The sequence below is a fragment of the Calypte anna genome, chromosome 1 (genome assembly GCF_003957555.1).
Source record: "Calypte anna isolate BGI_N300 chromosome 1, bCalAnn1_v1.p, whole genome shotgun sequence".
In the NCBI taxonomy this organism is placed as follows: Eukaryota; Metazoa; Chordata; class Aves; order Apodiformes; family Trochilidae; genus Calypte; species Calypte anna.
The window spans coordinates 92,358,030-92,373,059 of NC_044244.1; the positions used below are offsets into that span (position 1 = coordinate 92,358,030).

The following is a 15,030-nucleotide window of genomic DNA, read 5'->3' on the forward strand; positions in this document are numbered from 1 at the left end:
AGCGTCATGCCTCAAACTATATTGTAGTGTTTGCTCACATTTCCAAGTTCCTTTAATTAGATAACTGCTTTAAACAGTATTCAAATACCAATAAAATAAGATATTCCCCCTGTCCCCTCTAACCCACCAACCATCACCTCAATTTCACGCTGTTCTGTTAAGAGTGAAGGATTTCAGTAGGAATGAATGTATGTGCAAAAATCTGGTTCCTCTAAAGGGATTATAGCAGAAGAAGAATCAAGTTGCTATTATGTGTCTAGTCTACTAATGCAAAATACAAAACTATACATAAATGTTCAATGTAAATGCATATTTGTTCTGAAGGTAAACTGTGGAGGCATAGGTTGTAAGCTGCTCAGCTGTGCCTGCGAATGTTAAACATATGAAGGTTGTTCAGGATTTTGTTTGCATAAATTTGTGTCTGTTTTAAAGCATCTCCCTCCTCCAGAAAAGGAGGAAACAGAAAGCAGTTTTGTGAAACATCAAAAGTAGAATCAAACTAAGGATTTAAGTAAACATAGATCAGAGGCCAAGGTAAAACTTGGTTTTCAACCTGTCCAACTAAGTCTGACAAAAATACAGAATATGCATGTGACTTAAATGATCCAGATTCATAACATGACTTTGAAATGGGGCATATGGTTGTTTGACAATGCGTAGGACTTCTGAGCAAGAAGTTTCAGTTCTTCCTAAGCAGTGTTGGCTAGTCTGCCTAGAGAGAATGTAGGAAGTCTGAAGCCTTTTACTGGGAAGTATAATAGACTTCATACTTGCTCTATTCTTTTTTATTTTTTTATTTCTAAAGTGTGTCTAAATCAGGCAGGATTTTGGAAAACACTACTGAAGTGCTCCTTAACTATAAAGGTTTTCAGATGGCTTCTTCTGTACTTCCCTTGACAAACTGATTAAAATTAAGTAATTCATAACAGGACTGAAATAATAAGCATGTATTTGGAGAACAGTTCTACAGCACAACTGCTTCCTAGTTAGAAATGAAGACAAACTGCTATGTGTCCTTCATGCTAAAGAGCCTGCTTATGGTGTTGGGAAACCAGGTGATGGTATCCTGCGAGGAAGACAGGGATAGAGAGGCTGTTTAGGAGACTTATTGAAGTATTAGGAGACAGAGGGAGAGTCTTCTATGCATCTTCCAAATTTACATCTAGAAAGACAGAGTGGAAATTTTGGTAATTCATGTTATCTTTTCTGTCAAAGTGCTGTGTCATGATACATGGGTGCTCTTAGTTTCTTCCCTCCAGTGGAAACTGGTAATTTCCCCAAGTCTTGCTAACCTCAGGCTAGAGGAAGCACTTGACTTCTGTACTCTGCTTTACCTTTTTGCTGCAGTAAACTTGTGAGCTGCAGGGGTTATATGAAAAAAATATAATTAACTTCTGACTTAAGAGGACTGTTCCATGAGCGCGTACTTGGGTGTATGGGGAGAGAAAAATCCACTGAGCTGAGGTGTGCTACAGTCAGCCTGGTAACTACAATACTTTTTTCTGAGGAAGTTCATGTAAAAGCATGAGCTAGATATACAGATTTTGGTTCTTTTGCTTGTGCCTTCAGCATTGACCAGTTGGAATTGGTCTAATGTGCACAAATTCAACAGTTTAGCAGGTTACTTGGCATCTGTCACTTGAGTGGAGAAGCAGCTACTGCCCTTCCCAATTCCCTTTCTTCAGAGATAGTGTATGCTGTTGCTAAGAAACAACTTAATGCAGAAGTTGCAGAATGTTACCACGTACCACTGTAAAACACTTAAAGGATGTAACTTTATGTAGAAAGAACAAAGTAGATCTGAATTTACTGAGCCAGAATGGTGATCTCTAGTCTTCATGGATGGGTAGACTGCAGCTGAACTAGTGGCAGTAGGCTCCCAATTCAGATACTGTCTTTGGGGAGGAGGAATATTACCCTTATGGAATTAGCCACTAGGAATTACTGCTGAGAATTCAGAGCTGCCTTAGCAGGAGACTGACAGGTCTTGCTATATATGCCTATGGGAGTTATGCTTTAGGCACCTGAGTGCCTGTTGGTTTACAGCATTGTTTTTGGTAGTTTTGAAGTGAGGGAAACCAATTCCCATTCCTCAGCACTGAATAGGTCCAGCTGGTCACTATAAAGTTTTTCAAGGCATGGCCTTTGCGTGCTTAGAGGAATAAGCATTGTGCCAGAACTAAACAGAGACCTTGTTTACCTCTCTTAACCTGAACACTTGCTGTTTAGACTGGAAACACAGCCATCTACAAATGCATTAGGATCCACTGGTACTAGTGAACAATTGAGACCTTTGGTTTACAGGAAGTTGTGAAAAGGGTTTTCTTTATTAGATGGAATATAACTTATAAATATCATGAAGCATGGTTCCTTTTTCATTCTTTTCCCTGGTCTTTTTTTTTAAATTTATCATGCAACTGATGTCTTTATGCTCTCGAACATAAAGACTTATGCAGTCATCACACCTGAAGACTTTAGAAATGAAGCCATAATTGTTAATTCGGCATAGCCACTTTGTACAGCAATTATTAAATAGCTTACCAAAACTGAGAAATTAATAAAGTTTACTAAACCTGCTTGAGCTGCTATTTGATGGTCTGGTGAACTTCCTACTGAATTCAAACAGTGTCTGCCTTTGGCAGTAAAGTGATGTATAGGGTAATTTGTTTCATGGAATGTCACTTCACTTGAAATAACAGGGAAGATGAACCTTTCCTTTAATGGAGATGAAGGTTACTTTAAAGGTGACAGTAATAAAGTTCCATGATGAAGATTCTCCTTGCGTTGGCTGAATGTGTATTTTTTAAGTTGGTATATCCACTTTGCCTGTGTGACTTCAACAAATAAATAAATAGGCTGTTGGGGCATTTTGTGGAAAAACTTCTGGGGAATATGTTGTGGCAACTTGTTGAACCAGTATAAACCTTGGCATTTAAATTTTGATTTTATTTTGTGGGTTTTTTTGGTGGTTAGGGGGAGTGCTTTTTGCATGACTGCTTTTAGCACCAGGCTGCTATGAGAAGGCCACTCTTAAACTGTAGAGAAGTGAAATGCGTGGCTATCGTCACAGCTAATGGGAGGGAGGAAGCTGGGGAACAGGTGTGGTGCTTAAAATTTCCTTGGATCTGGAAGGGCAGATTGCTGTCAAAATTGTCTGTTCTTAAAGATCATGGAAATACAAGGAGAAGGTAAGAAAAAGGATCAGGAAAAGAAGGTGTGCTATAATATAACTGGTTCTAGTGCTGTCTGTTGCATGAGAGAAAGACTTAGAGCAGGACTCAAGATGAAGTTCTGTCTCTTGGTGCTGTGAAAAAATTTACAAAGGCACCAAAGAAGTAGTTATGAGCCCTGGGCTGCCTGCTGTTTTGACAGCAAGTTTTCACATAGTCTATTTCTTCATTAATAGAGTTGGTAATTAATGTAGGTAGCTCTTCCCAGTGCAGAAGGGCGGCAAGCGGAAGTTGTGGTGTTGGTAACGCCCATAAGGGAGAACCACATCAGGGCCTCTGGGTGGAGGTCTCAAGCCTCAGCATTGTGGCAAAGCCAAACCTTCAGTCACCTGAGGATGTGACAGATGTGCTAAGCTCTCAAACATATCAAAAACAGAGCCCAGTAGACTCATAAAGAAGTTTGCAAGGGATTCCACACCTTGGAAGGGTGGGATTCCACACCATTCTTGCAAAGCCATACGAAAAAAATGCAAACTCAAATCAAACCAATGAAAGCACCATGCACGCACACACAAAGAAAAAAACAAACCAACCCCCCCCCCCCAAAAAAGCCCCACCCACAACCCAAACACAGCAACCCCCCCTGAAGCCTCTCTTCCCACTACTGTCAGAAATAGAAAATGTGTGCAGTGGTTCTGAAAGAGCTACTCAAGTGCATATTAGTTATGACTTTAGAATTAAAAAGACTGACTCCTGAAAAATGGATGGTAAACTTAGTTGTAGTTTTTGAAAGGGATTCTCTTGGAATCACCCTTTGAGCAGTTTACTTGGTGCATTTTCTGGCAGGCAGGTATTAATATGGTATGCAGGGGAATCTGACATTGCTTTCAAGTTACTGATTTTTCAAGAAGTCTTTTTTTAAGGATTTAAGGGTAAGGTTGAACTGTGTTCTTGTTATTTATAAAAGGCTTTTGAAAAAATTGGAAGTCCCTTAAACTAGCATGTTACAGGACAAGAAAAAAAAACTGTTTAAATCTTAGCCACAAGAAAACAAAACTGTTATCTACTTATCATCATAGTGTGTGTTTATTGAGATGGGTAACCAAAGCTGGAGGCTTGGGTTTTTTTAAATTTGTTTTATTATTTTTATTAGTTTGCTTTGTTGGTTTTAGCTGCTTTTTTTGTTTTTCGTTTTTTGTAATCCAAACAATTGCTTGGCAGAGATGATATAGGGGAAAATATATGGAATACTTGCCATATAAATATTTATATATTCCATGTTACCCATTCAATGAACCCATAGAATATTTTGCAGTACTGTTTATACATCTCAGTAAACTAGTCCAAGGTAGCAAAAAAACCAAACCAAAACAAAAACAACCACAAAAAAACAACCAGCCAACCAAAAAACAAGACCCAAAACCCCCAACAAAACAGCATCAAAAAACCCTATTGAAACTTACCCTACTAAGCTAGTTTTACTGCCCTAATAGAAAGAAATCAGTTGTATACTGAGTGACTTTATGAAGATACTTAGGCTTAATGTCATCAGGCATAAATGTTTCCTAGTAGTTTTAAGGCTACTTCAGATTTATCTCAGGAGTTCCTGAATACAAAATGAATGAGGTAGGGATGCACTCTTCCCCTTTGCCTGAAGGCTCCTAGATCTGAAGAGCTTTTGGCACCTCTGGGTAACTAGGAAGCATAGTTACAGTGAAAAGCATACTGCTCTGCTTAAATGGGTATTAATATGAAAGAATACCTTCTAGGAGAAAAAAGGGAGCATGTTCAAATGAGGATGAGATGGTAAATTTCTGGTCTGGCTGAAGTGTAACATGAAATTTAACCTGGTACCCGTTTTTACTGTTAATGTTTGCAACACACTCAGAAACAATCTCTGGTGATAAGAGCTCCTGAAGTTGACTTGGAGCTTCAGAACATTTAGTGCTACTTACCTGTCTAATGACATGGGAAGGGCAGAAAATCATTGCTCAAACTGTCTGAAGCAGTTTCAATGGTATGCATGTTTTGTATCATGGGAACTGAATGATGGAAGCGAAAACAGAGGTAAAATCTGAAACGTGTGTTTAGCTCTATAAAGGTATAAGAAATAAGATTAAGGAGAGGCAGCAAAAGTTAAGGGTTCTGTGAAAAAATGTAGAAAGATTTCTCAAGACAAGTAATATACCTGTGGGAATAACTGTTATGAAGAACTCAGCTACTGTTTTGATTTGAGTCATGATTATTGTTGGAACTGCTCAGCTGGATGCATTTCTTACAGGCATGCACTAAGCTTTAAATGCCACAAGTTACTAAATTCAGGAATCTAATTCCATTCCTGGATGAAATTTGGTGCCATCTCACTTTCTTTATACTTGAAACTTGGCTGCACATAATGATTTCATATGCCTCATTTAACATGTGCCTGACAGGTTTTGTGACTGGAATGCAAGCAAACAGTCTTGTAGTCTAGTAGTGCATAATTTTGACATGTAAGGTGTAATGCTACCATAGCTACCATATCTTTTTGTAAAAGTTCAGCTTTTTGTATGGTAATACGGTTTTTTGCAAATACTGATCAGAAAAGTGTAGTAAGTTGCTCCTGAAATTTATTATGTTAACATTTGTCTATAGGTGACTTAAACTGCACACACACCACCACCATCACACCCCCCCCACCCACCCCCAAAAAAAAACCCCCAAACAAACAAACAAAAAAACCCCTACTTTTAGGGTAATGGGTAATATATTAAGTTCTTATTAAGACAGACCTGTTAATAGAACTCACTTTACAGTGTAATTACCCTGAATAAACAGGGTAAAAAGCTGAACTGTGCTGGATTAAGAGACTAAATCCTCAATCATCTGTTTAGGACCTGATTGATCTGAAGTGAAGGAAAAAAATTAATGGGCATTAGGCAAATTTTTTTTTTTAATGTATCTTTTTAAACACCAGTAGATGGAGACTTGTGAAATCTCAGGTTTGTCTTCAGCCACCAGCTGCCTTTGTGTTTTGGCAGCTCCACTCATCTCAAGTTATCTGAGGAAGCTGACGCACACAGTAAATGTATCTTTGGTACTTGAACATGCTAGAAATAATGCCAAATGGGGCAGAGTCATATCTAGAGGTTAAAACTTTTTTTTCTCTGGGATTATAGTCTTAACTTGGAATTACCTGGTATTATAAACAGCCCTGTCAAATTTAGCTTTTTGGTTTTAGTTTACGATGTCATCGCAGAGCGAAAAGTAGATGAGCCTTGTAAAAGGAAGCACTGAGACAGAAGCTTCAGCTCCTGTGGGTGAAGAAGGGAGAAGCTGTCTGAGTGTTGGTCAGAGCTGTGGACTGTAGGGCACCCTTCAAGACTCTGTTTATGGATATCTGGAATGAATAACTCCTGCTTCCAGAAAGTATTTTATGTAGTTAAAAAACTCAAATCTTCTGCATGAGTTTGTGTCTTGAATTACTTGGCTGCTTGTGGACAACTCAGAATTGTAATGTGAAATAGGATATTATGAAAGCCTAGTATTTTAAATACCTGAGATACTTGACCCTTTCAGTAATGATGCTCACATTGGTTTTACTCTGTAGGGCTTTCCTGTATGCCTTATAGTCAGATTTTCCTTGAGAGTGTTTAGGTTTTTTGTTGGTTTTTTTTGTAGGCCCTACTTTTTGGATCAGTCTTTTGTATCTATTAAGTTCTCTCATATTCAAGTTAACATACTTTAAATTCAGAAAGCAAACGACTGCTTTAAGCTTTTGATGAAATGGTTTTTCTACTCAGACTACTATGTACAAGCACTTTGCAATCTTGTTTCTTAATCCAGCTGTCATTTCAGTCATAGTTGGCTTGCTTCAGCAGGAGTCTGGATAGTGTTTGTGGCTTGGGAAAGGCAAAGCAGTGCAGGCCTGCAGGGTTGGTTCATGGTCTAGGGAATGTCTCAGCCTTTGCTCTGCTGCTTGCACAGGCACTGTGGTGTGAGCTGCTTCATACAAGAAGGTCAAGTTCCCCATGCTGTGCATAGCCATTCAAAAGAAAACAACTCAACTATTTGATGTACATAGTGAACCGATACAAGTTTGTTATTATTAATTGCCTAATAATTCACCTTCAAGGCTGCTACAGTTTTCCTTTGCTGCTACCAAAACAGGAGGGAAATGATGCGGGAATCCTTTGGGTGAACATTGCTAATTTGTACCGTCAAACTGACTTCAGGCTACTGAAGTCCTAATTAGTTAGCTGTCATTTCAGTAAGAAATAATTTAGGATCCTAAAGCAAAGTGCCTACCATTTTATGAAACTGCTGCTGCAGAAGTGTCAGAGTAGGCAACAGCAGTCCTTTATATTCAGTGCAACAAATATGAGCATTTATAGACTCTGCAGCAGGTTAATTCAGCTGAGCAAGTGCTTTCTGTCTCCCAGGAGACTAAGCTTCAGAATGAAGGCAAATTTAGCTTTAAAAACCCAGCAAAGCTCATGACTTTTGATGAATTTACTGTTCATAACACAGGAGCTGTAATAAGGAAACTTGTCATTACAACACTGTTGGGCACATTTAAGGTTGAAGGTGATCACAGACTGGACTTTATGATCTCAGAGTTCTTTTTCAGCCTCAATAATTCACAGTAATTCTGTGATTTATTAAAAGCTTTTTGTTGTGGAGTATTTTCCTTGATTGCGCCCTTTCCCTCCTAGCTGTTCAGGGTACTTGTCATTATCTCTTCATTAGAAAAACTCTTTGAGATGCTTGTACTAAGATATCAGCATGGCACTGAAATTATTTAACTCCTAGTTGTTTGGTTAGGCACATATGGCATAGGGGTCTCTAAATGCATACTCTTCTGTATGAACTCTGATTTATTAGTATAAGCTAGTGAGTTTCTGTACTTTTTCGAATAAGTATGAGTCTGTCTCTTAAAGTAAGAAGAGTAACCCTCCAGAGCAGAAGACCTCAAACTTCTTCAGTGATTTCCAGATCAGTTTCGCAGTTACAATTACTTTCCATTTTAGTAACATTACAGACATTTTTTCTTTTTCTCCCTAAGGAAAAATTTCATGTGATGGCTTGAACACATGCTCAGTGCTATGAATTTCAAATTAAAGAATGGAAAGGCATATATTCTGCAGTCTCTTAAAAGACGTTATTTTTCATACAGATTAAAATGGCATGACAACTGAAACATATGGGAACAATTTTTATCACTGCAGTATCTTGGTACGTAGATCTGGCCGGTCTTCATTGAACTAATTAGATTAAACAAAGGCTTTCCTGAGATAATCACTTTGCAAGCCTTTTCCTATATTACAGCAACCAGCTTTAGTGTGTTGTTGAAGGTCAAATGCTAGTACCAGCTAATGCTTAATATCTGAATGCATAGTGTTCCAGCAGATGTATAAATTGGATTGAATGACATAGGAGATATAAATGCTGGAGCTTTGACTCTCATGGTGTAAGTTTGTTTAAGTATTTTAAGATTTTATTTTTTTGAATAACAAAATGCAATTCCATTTGGTTGGTGAAGCAAGTATTAAAGGCAAATTCAGTAATAGGAAAGGCTTGGATGGGGGTCTGAAGTATGCCACGGATCATGTACATACGGGCAATAGTATTGATGCTACTCATAAACTGCTGTTTATGTTTGATTGTGTGTGTCCTCTGCAAACTTACCACTTCAATGTAGTCTCAATTTTAATGCATGTAGAACACATATTACAGTTTTCTTCCAAATGGAGGGAGTTACTAAATACTAATTTGCTAATTACTATATACTTTCACCTATGAAGAGATATTTCTGGAGTCCTTTTTGATTCATACTTAATGTTCAGGACTGCCTCAAGAGCAGCTAGTTTGTGGGGCAGGGAACTAACCGGCTTATATTTAAAGTGTTATTACAAGAACATTTCAAGAAACATGTTGCAATTTCTAACTTGGTCAAAATGGTGTGTTCTGGTGGCATTACATAAATTTGTATTCCATGGTCTTTTCATGCTTTGGTTATTAGCTCTGCATGCTGACTTCTGTTTAGAGCTTGTCCTTTTCCCAGTCCAACTACAGAGGCTCATGAGGCTGTAAAACTTCTGACATTGGTAGAACTGTCTAACCTTTGTTTTATGGGTTATGGTTTTGAATTATTGTCTTTGTGTGGTAACAAAGTAAGCTTGCTTAGTGATAAATATTAATTTGCTTTTGGTAAGGAATTAAGATGCAGTATCCCTCATAGGCAGCTGCAATGATATGATATATGATATGTGGTATGGTATGTCAGTGAAGCTATTACAGTCATAGAGGAGCAGGGTCTCTTTTCAGGGAGATTTGCTCAACTACCTGAATCCTGCCTATCAGAGTATGTGCTGCTACTGTAAGGTGCCTCTTCAGTTACAGGATTTTTAGTCTCTTGAGTGGGACAGAAAATAGCTTTGAAGTTGTTCCTCATCTCAGTCACCGGTTAACAAGGATTATCCAAAAGTTGTTCTAATGTAGGATAGACATCTAATCATCTTGTGTGCAGCTTGTTTAAGCTGGACTCTAGCAGTGTAATTATCACTGAAATGAAATTTAAATAATCTGGAATTTCATTAATGGCATTAAAGTGATTTTTAGTTTGATACCTATTTCTTGAATTGAAAATTTGAGATATTAGCAGATCAGAATTTTGAGGTGAATTGCTTTTAACTATAATGTTTGAGCTAATGCTGTTCAAGTAATATATCTCATGGCTCCTTCAGGAATTAAGTTGAGAACTAGAGCACTGGTCCAAACAAAAAATATTCTACTTGTTGAAGAGATCGATATTATTACATGATCTGTGTAGCTTAAAAATATGTTTTTATGATACTTGAATTTCACTGCTAATAGATGCACTATACATCACCACTTTGTTACAAAAGTGGGCTGTTGGAACTTGCTGCAACAGGAAGCAATTGAATGGTGCAAGGTTTCACACCAGACTGTATTAAGGCTATTTCTTTAAGAAATTTCTAGTGAGATTTTTCTCTACGAATCAGCAGTGAAACTATGTTAAGTCCATTCTGGACCCATGTGAGGTTTTTGTACTGTTCATTGAAATGCCTGGTAAAAAATGTTCTACTGGAGCAGATTCTTTCTGGTTTCATTTGGTGTACCAATTGCTAATATTTAACCAAGTTTTTGTTATTTGGAGCAAAACTGCTCTTGCTCAGTATTTAGAATTTGAGGAGTCTTCACACTTCACAGCTCAATTTTCCAGAGCTATTTCTTAGCATGAGTGAGCCAGTCTGCAACATTGGTAGAGCTGATCTGCAGAACTGTGGCTGCTTTTGTGGTGTTAATGTAAGCTTCTTGAGCTTGTCTGTGAACCCTAAGGGTCTGTTGGTATGTAAGGACACCATTCAGGTACTTAGGAACTTCTGAGAATCCCTTTCAATATAAACCGCTGTAACAGTCCAGCAGATTAGCTATTACTGTGGTAACAAAAATGGATTTAGGTATATAGAGATGATAGAACTGGAGATTGAAACACAGTGTGAGCTATGATTAAGCAATGTTGTTGCTCTTAAGATTACTTACACATGAAAGCAAGCCTTACTTTGGCCCAGTATTCAGTCTCAAAGCTTGTCAGTGCCAGTTGAGTAGTGACTAGAGCTGTAATTTTTGCTAACCTCATGTCTGTACTTATATATGCTTGTATCTGTGCCTCAAGTGCAGGACTCAAGCCAAAGGCTTGAACAGAGGTTTTCTTAATTTAAATTGAATCCAAGTTTGATGCAGTTAATTGTGGGGCATTCTACTTGGTCTATTTTTGCCTAATTAGCAGCTGCATCTTCTTCATAGCTGTATAAACTAGTTTGTCTGATCTGCTTTATATTGTACTGTCATAGTTCATGATTAGGTACCAGATGATAAATCCTCCTAGGCAATTACTTGGCCAACAGTATGCAGCTGTGGTGTGCCTTTAAAGATCACTATTTTGTACATAATTTGCATGACTTTTTTCACTTACAGGATTCTGTAGCAGAACATGTTCTAGTCAGCTGAAGAAAACATGTTAATCGAAACAGGATTTTAGCATTCAGATTAACACCATCCTCGTGGACTCTTCAACTGTTACAACATAAATATATATGTATATCTTTTTTTTTTTTTTGCAAGTAACAGCAAAAACAATGAAGAGTTAAAACAAATTTTTAAATTAGGTATATTGTTGATGTTATAGGATCTTGGAGTTTTATGTGTATAAATATTAATTGCTTTCCAGAAAACAGCTATAGGCAGTGTTTTTCTCAATCTCTTAGTGACAGAAAGACATGAGTGGCTGTAGTTCTGCTAGAGATGGCAGTGTCACTTCTGGTGGAGTAACACCACTTCATGGTCTTCCAGCATCAATAGTTCTTTTCAGTGTAAATGCAGTGCTATGGCATAGTGCTTAAAGCAGCAGATTGACTATAGCTGAAGCTAATTGTTTCCAGGGTAGAAAACTTGAGACTTTTTCCAGGACCGAGACATGAAATTTCTGGTAATTAGGTGCTTGTACCTGGACTTCAACATAGACATAGTGGTTCAACAAAGCAATCCTCTAACTTGACAGGGCAGCACCCAGAATTCCTTGATATTTGACTTGTCGCCTTTGTAAAGCAAATCAGCGGTAGCTGCTCTTGATAGACATATGACATCTAGGTCTTTTTGACCTGAAGGAATCCCAGTTGTTGTTCATCTGAGGTGACAGTCACAGTGTTTTGTGTGGGGGGATATGTTGTTACTTGGGTTCACCATGCTTGGTTATGTTGATAAAGCTGACTTACGTGATCAGACTTCTGTCTTCTGCAAACAGCAGATCTTTATATAGGCATGGAGTGTTTGTACATTCACTGTACTGTTGTGTAGATAGATGGATGCATGCAAGATGTGTTACCCCAGCAGGAATTAAATATGGAATGCCTGTGCAGGTTAAGAATCCTGTGGGTAGATGCTAATTTCTCATCTGCAGTGCCAGACAGAAGAGCTGCTGTTAATCTCCTTATCCCTTCTGCAGGAAGATGGTATTGTGCAATTTTCCCCTCTGTTCAAAGAATTAAAAGCAGATACTGTATGAGGCTTGAGTTGTGATGAATAGGCTGGAGGGGGTTTTAAACTGTTTGGACATGAAAATACAGCTAGACCTAGGTCTGCCTGCAGGTATACTCCTACTTACCCTAGAAAAGTACTTCATGCGTGGGCTAATTTAGTGTTGAAACAATTTTGCTTGAGGTTTGCACAAATTAATTCATGGGAACACACAAAAGCTTGCTCATCTCAAACTGTGCTGTAAAAGTTTAGTGAATAGTTGCAGCTTTTAACCTGGTCATGCTTTTACTCCATTTGACAACAGTAGTGGATGTTCCAAACTATTTGCCTGGTAACAGATTTGCTTCCAGGTGTTTTTAGTGGTTTCCTCTTAACGATGAACCATCTGGATATACCAAGTAAAATGCAAGACTTAAAGGCAATAGCTTTCCTAAGAAGTTAAAGACGTAGGAAAGTATAATACTGCAAGGTTACTCTGGGATAGGAAACATCCATTTTATGCCTTGTCACTTTTGCCAACTGAATGCTAAGTAAAAATATTATAGGAAGTGCGAATAAATTAGTTCTGTAACCTAAATACAAAGAGTAGAGTTGTTTTAAGATGTATTTTGGCGTGGCAGTTATGTAACTGAATGTGTATTCATTCTTTTCCCTAGACTGTAGATGCCATTTGGTGAACAGAATGCGCCATGGGACAACCTGAAAGATTTCTCTCCAGACGGGGTCTCTTACTTGGGTGATGTGTCTGATCTCCTGACTGTCTTCATACCCAAAGGATTTATTTTCCTTTTGGAAATATTTTAAGTTGAAATCTTGTTCCTACTGGAAACTGTCGACCCTAAAGACTGCAAGCATCATGGGTGATATGGCAAACAACTCGGTTGCCTATAGTGGTGTAAAAAATGCTGTGAAAGAAGCTAATCATGGAGATTTTGGAGTTACTCTTGCAGAGCTTCGCTCGCTTATGGAACTTCGAGCTGCAGATGCAATGCATAAAATACAGGAATGTTATGGAGATGTATATGGCATATGTACAAAATTGAAAACTTCACCAAATGAAGGTAAGCTAATTTTAACACCATTATTCAGGAAACTTCATTGAGGAAAAAACCTTTGTCACGCAAACTACTATTATTTTATATAGGACAAGTTTATAATATTAGTTACCGCAATAAAATATTTCTTCTTACTCCTAGGGCAGAGGTATTAAATGCAGGAGTTTTTTTCAGTGGGTCTAACTGCGTGTCAGATGTTGGGTTAATGGTGAAGTTGCACTTTGGTATAAAGTTCATTGATGTATGCATCCATAAATGAAATAGCAATTCAACGTGGCAATGTCTAAGTTTGTGAATGGCTCATATGACTTAGATCACAAGTCAGATCACGCTGTCATAGAGCACAAGGTTTTAATAGTCTAATGCAGGTGTTATTAATGTTTCTGTGTTGCTACTTAGTTCTTATGTTCCCTAATGGAATAATTTTTAAAAGTGGTGTTTGTTTAAAAGTTTTCTGTTTGTACTAGTCTGAATTTTTAATATCAGGCTCTAGTTTTTAAATGGATATTTCTGCAGATTTTATTTGATCTGTACTAAGTATCTGTCAATACAGCTTCTGGCACTAACAGGTAGTGTTACTATCAGTAGAAGGTTTGCAAAGTGATCACACAATCTTATTCTCTAGAAATAAGTATCTTCAAAGAAGCCTTTGCCATGCTGGACTAGATGAAGTGCGGCTACCTGATGCTTTTGCTCTTGAGTTATTACTCCAAGATAGACTGTATAAATGTCAAGAAGGAAATAAATGTATCGTCTCCTTCCTGAGAGCTTTCCTGGAGTTTTCCTTAACATCTTGCCCTCTTTTACTATTTTCCAATGTAAATGAAACACTAAGCTTGAGTTTGTTAAAGCAAGCTGCAAGTCATATTACGTGAGATATCTAAACTGTACAAATGTTTTTACACATTTTTCTCTAACGTGAACTCAAACTTGAGTGAAGTCTTGCTGTTAGTAGTGACTGAGCAGTACCAAAATCAAGATCCTGGCAAACTGCAGTGTCTCAGCTTTTAAGAGGTCACATAGCTTTTAAACAGTGGAGTGTCATGTTGGTGGCAGTGGAGTACCTGCCATCTTAAATCTTGGAGAGCTGTTGCTTTCTGTTCTTTAGAAATGCTATAGAAAGGTTTGTGTCCTTGCATCAAGAACAGCCTGCTGATGCTGCAAGATATCTCAGGGTGCATCTGTACTTAGCATGTTTTGACTTGATCTGCTTTTGAAGCCAGACTCCTGAAATTATTTCAGTGCATGTACTCAGTTCCTCTTACCACTGTCTGAGGAAGAAATCTTTAAAACATGAGGACTGCAAACTTCTATTTCTCAGCACTGATAGAGTTGTAAAGTTTAGTGCAAGTATGTGAAGCACTGCTGTGCACAAGCACTGTGACACCTCTTAAATAGAAGCAGCACAGCAGTCTCTTGTTAACCTGTTTCATAGCACTGAAAGGTAGTTTTTCTCAGGGAAATGGGCTGTAGCTTTCTCCAGTCAGGAGAACTGCTAGGAGTTCCAGCTAGGAACTGAATTTAGGATTACATTGTTTTACAGCAGTCTGCAGGGTTTAAGGCTGATCATTAATGCAAGCTATATGGGTGCCTGATTGTTGATGGCTGTGATGCACTGAGCACAAGATGCCTGGGGTACTGTGGTATTCATTTTGTAACAAGCAGGTTAATGCATGGGAGTGGTGAGTGCCAGCTTGCGAAAACTACAAAGGGTTAGATGCCCTTTCCTGCAGGTTGATTCTGATGTACTGAGGACTATGTGATCG

The 15,030-nt window shown here is 38.1% G+C and overlaps 1 protein-coding gene across 1 annotated transcript in view; it reads left to right on the top strand.

The window, feature by feature from the left end:
• The window catches only part of ATP2B1 (ATPase plasma membrane Ca2+ transporting 1), a 61,657-nt gene that overhangs the window by 13,760 nt on the left and 32,867 nt on the right, over positions 1–15,030 (top strand). Inside the window, 1 exon segment of the mRNA XM_030468931.1 lies at positions 12,866–13,270. Coding sequence (XP_030324791.1) covers positions 13,066–13,270 — 205 coding nt within the window. The 5' untranslated portion in view covers positions 12,866–13,065.